The 3,699-nt window shown below is 38.6% G+C and overlaps 1 protein-coding gene across 1 annotated transcript; it reads left to right on the forward strand.

Annotated features, from left to right (window-relative positions):
- The first annotated feature begins 2,611 nt into the window (after positions 1–2,611).
- Positions 2,612–3,453, forward strand: LOC131218175 (NAC domain-containing protein JA2L-like). The gene is made up of 2 exons (XM_058212854.1): positions 2,612–3,101; positions 3,226–3,453. Exons 1-2 carry the CDS (start codon positions 2,796–2,798, stop codon positions 3,451–3,453), a joined length of 534 nt encoding a protein of 177 aa, XP_058068837.1. The 5' UTR covers positions 2,612–2,795.
- The last annotated feature ends 246 nt before the right edge of the window (positions 3,454–3,699 follow it).

Here is a 3,699-nt window from a genome sequence, read left to right on the forward strand (position 1 = left end):
ATATGGAAGCGGATTGCGTTGTGTAACGCATCTGGCGTGTTGACGTCACTGGATCCTACCATGATATATGTGTTACATCTACACTGTCTGTTCATTTTGCAAGAACATTTCAGGGTTCATCCCAAAACTGGAGCAGCTCATAACTTAAGCAGATCACACCAAAAAAACAGTGGGGATTAAATGCCTGCCATTAAAATTTTATGGGAGGTTACGGAAGTTTTGGATGAAACTAGTTTCTGTTGTCCTTTCACCAATGTCTGTGTGACCTTATGAAATGGTTAGATGGCAAATGTACATCATGGTGGCCCTATAAAAGTTCCAACAGTGGGTGTCATTATTACCACTATTTTCTGTGGTGTGGTGCACTTGATCTTGAAATTATCTCTAAAAATGGATGAACGGTGTAGATGTAACACATACATGATGGTGGACCCACATAACTTGGTGTTGATCCGCTTCATGCGAGAACCTTCAGCCATTCTTGCTATGGAAGATAGGTAGGGCCCGTGGTGATGTTAGTGAGAAATCCACCCTGTCCATCTGTATCTCTGGATCATGTTAGGGCATAATTTTAAAATTGAAGCAGATCCAACGCTCAAGTGGCCTTGCAGGAGGAAAAAAACTGGTTAGGGAAATGCCCACCATTGAAATATCTCTGAATTCCACCTTGATATTTATGTCTCGTCCATAACATTCATAAAGTCGTTCATATTGGCATTTTAGCCTAATTAAAAATTTCCGTCGCCCAACTAATGTTTCAACGTAGACACTCTATCCTCACTATTTACCACCAATGTGGTCCACTTGGGTTTTGGATCTTCTTTCTAGGTACAAAAGATCATCCCCATAAAAAAAAAAATGAGGATACCCCCTCACGTGAGTTTTTTTATGTAGCTGAATTTTTGTTATCATCCCTTCATCTGATGATTAACAACTGATGATGACCGGGTTTGATGAAAGATACACGCCATGGTGGCACCAAACACAAACCTATTGGTGGCATCTGATCTCCAATGGTCCTTGTGGTATGGCCCACCTGATTTGTGGACATAGCCGATTTTTTTTTTTTTTTTTCTGTCTCAAGTATAGTATGGACTAAATATCTAATATTAGAGGATTTTTGTGGCCGTTGAAATTCAAGAGTGGCCTCCCAATCAACTTCACCCACCTATTTATCCTAAATGTTCTCTGGGTGCTGGAGGGAGGGAGACAACCAGACTTTATCTCAGTTTAGTTCCAGCGATGCAAATACAAAATGAAGTTTACTTGGAATTCAAGTATGACACACTAAAGAAAGTAAGTGGGATCTATACTTGATATTTACAAGGCCTACAACCTCGATTATATAAAATCCACTTCAACCATTAGATGGCACATCAAAATTTAGCCATGAGAACTAAACAGCATGTCCATACTAAGGGAAATAGTTTAGAGGATGTTCGTTGCCGTATACACTATTTCCAATCATGGGGTCCATCTAAATCACAAATATATAAACATCCACGGTTTTGAGGACCGTGTGGCCCACCGTGATGTATGTGTTTTACATCCACGCCGTCCATCATTTTCCATATGATTTTAAGACATGATCTCAAAAGTAAAGAAGATCTAAATCTCAAGTGGACCACACCATAAGAAACAGAAGATAATTGAACAACACTGACTGTTAAAAAGTAGGCAAGGCTCACTGTAATGTTTCTTTGCCATCAACCGGTTGATAAGGTCACACAGACATGGATGAAGTGAAAACACAAATATCAGCTTGATCTAAAACTTTTGTGGTCCCCAAGCAGTTTTTAATGGTGGTAGTTCACTCACCACTATTTCCTTTGGTGTGGCCGACCTCGAATTTTGATCTGCTTTATTTTTGGGATCATTCTTTAAAATGAGATGAAAAAACAGACAGACTGCGTGGATATAAATCACAAACATCATGATAGGCCCCACAGTCCCGAAACCACCCAGATACGTACTACTATCGTGTAGCCCACCTGAGATTTGTACCAACCCCAGATAGCAAAATTGATGGACGGTGAGGATGTGCAGACGGAGCTCTGTTAGACGTAATACCTGTGCAGGGTATACGTGCCTTATAAGAAGACTCGCCGCAGGGAATATTTCACCAAACGGCCTGTTTCCAGGAAAGTGTAACTGAGAAATCCTCAACCCACTATCAACGGTTTCGAAGCCCCAAGAAGATTTCCACAGTGGTTGTTTCCATTTTTGTCATTTGTCCCACGTGGTAAGTACTCATCTCGTGACCAAAGATCATACCCCAATATAGGCCGTCCAAACTGATGATCACAGTCGTCTCCACCGATCTTCGGCGCTTACGTAAACATGACTCTGATATCTCGTTAAACGTGGAAAGGTACACGTGCCGGTGATGGAATATATTAGCCAGGTATACTATATATTCAAATGAAAGAATCAATACTCCTCACTTGAAAAACTCCCAATCTCTTATTTCCAAATATCCAGAAACTTCTTCTTCATCTTCTTCATCTTCATAGAGAGAGATGAAACCTATGTTGAAATTCCCTCCAGGTTATCGCTTCCTTCCCACTGATTCTGAATTATTAGTGCATTATCTTAATAATAAGAATCTAGGTCTTCCACTCCCCGCTCACGTAATTCAAGAAATCGATATCTACAACTTCAATCCTGATGATCTTGCAAGTAAGCAAACAAACGATTCTATCTTTTCTTTTCTTTTCTTTTTTTCTTTTTTTTCCTTTTAACCTAAAATCAAGATTTGGTTTGCAGGTCAGTTTGCGGTTGAAGAAGAGAAGGACATGTATTTCTTCACACAAAGGAATCGTAAGTATGAGGGTGGATCACGCCCAGCTAGGAAAACAGGAAACGGATACTGGAAGGCTACTACGGGACATACAACGGTTCTTGATCAAGATAAAGTAGTTGGATATAAGATGAATTTGAAATTCCACATTGGTACGGCACCTAAGGGGAAGAAAACAGATTGGTTGATGCCAGAGTATAGGATCGACCAGGTTGATCCTCCTACAACGACTACTGAGACTGAGGCTAGGAAGAGAAAGAGGAAGATGGTGGCTGCAACTCAAGAGGATCATCACATAAGAGTAAGGAAAAAAAAAAAAAAAAACTCAAATACATATTTTTAACGTACAATCCATTGCATGGTGTCCTAATAACGTGAAATATCTTTTATTTATTAATATGATTGCATTTTGATTTTCATTGCAGATGAATGGATTTGTTTTGTGTCGAATATACAAGCATAAATGGGGAGCTAAGAAAACAAACGAAACACCAGTGAATGAAGTTGAAGAAGTGGCTCCTTGTTATGAAGATCAAATGAACATGGACATGATATTCGACCAAATTATTCCAGAAGTAGATAGATTGCTTACCATTTCGTGGGATAACAACGAATATCTCCCATCACCTTTTGATGTTATGCCCATCGTTTGATGGTTTATTTCTATTCTTTTATTTATTTGTCATTATTTAAAATTTTAAAAAAAAATGTGACACAAATATTTTGTAATTTTTTTTGGTACAGATGAAATATAATTTTATTATTTTCTTCATAATGATATTATATTTTTATTATGGTTGATATCTGAAAAATCATTGGTAGAGTTGTAAATGGGCCGAGTTCAGGCCCATAGCGACTGGCTGATATATGCAATCTTTACTTCTTTAAGAAGGCAAGTT

Source organism: Magnolia sinica, chromosome 11 (genome assembly GCF_029962835.1).
Source record: "Magnolia sinica isolate HGM2019 chromosome 11, MsV1, whole genome shotgun sequence".
In the NCBI taxonomy this organism is placed as follows: domain Eukaryota; kingdom Viridiplantae; phylum Streptophyta; class Magnoliopsida; order Magnoliales; family Magnoliaceae; genus Magnolia; species Magnolia sinica.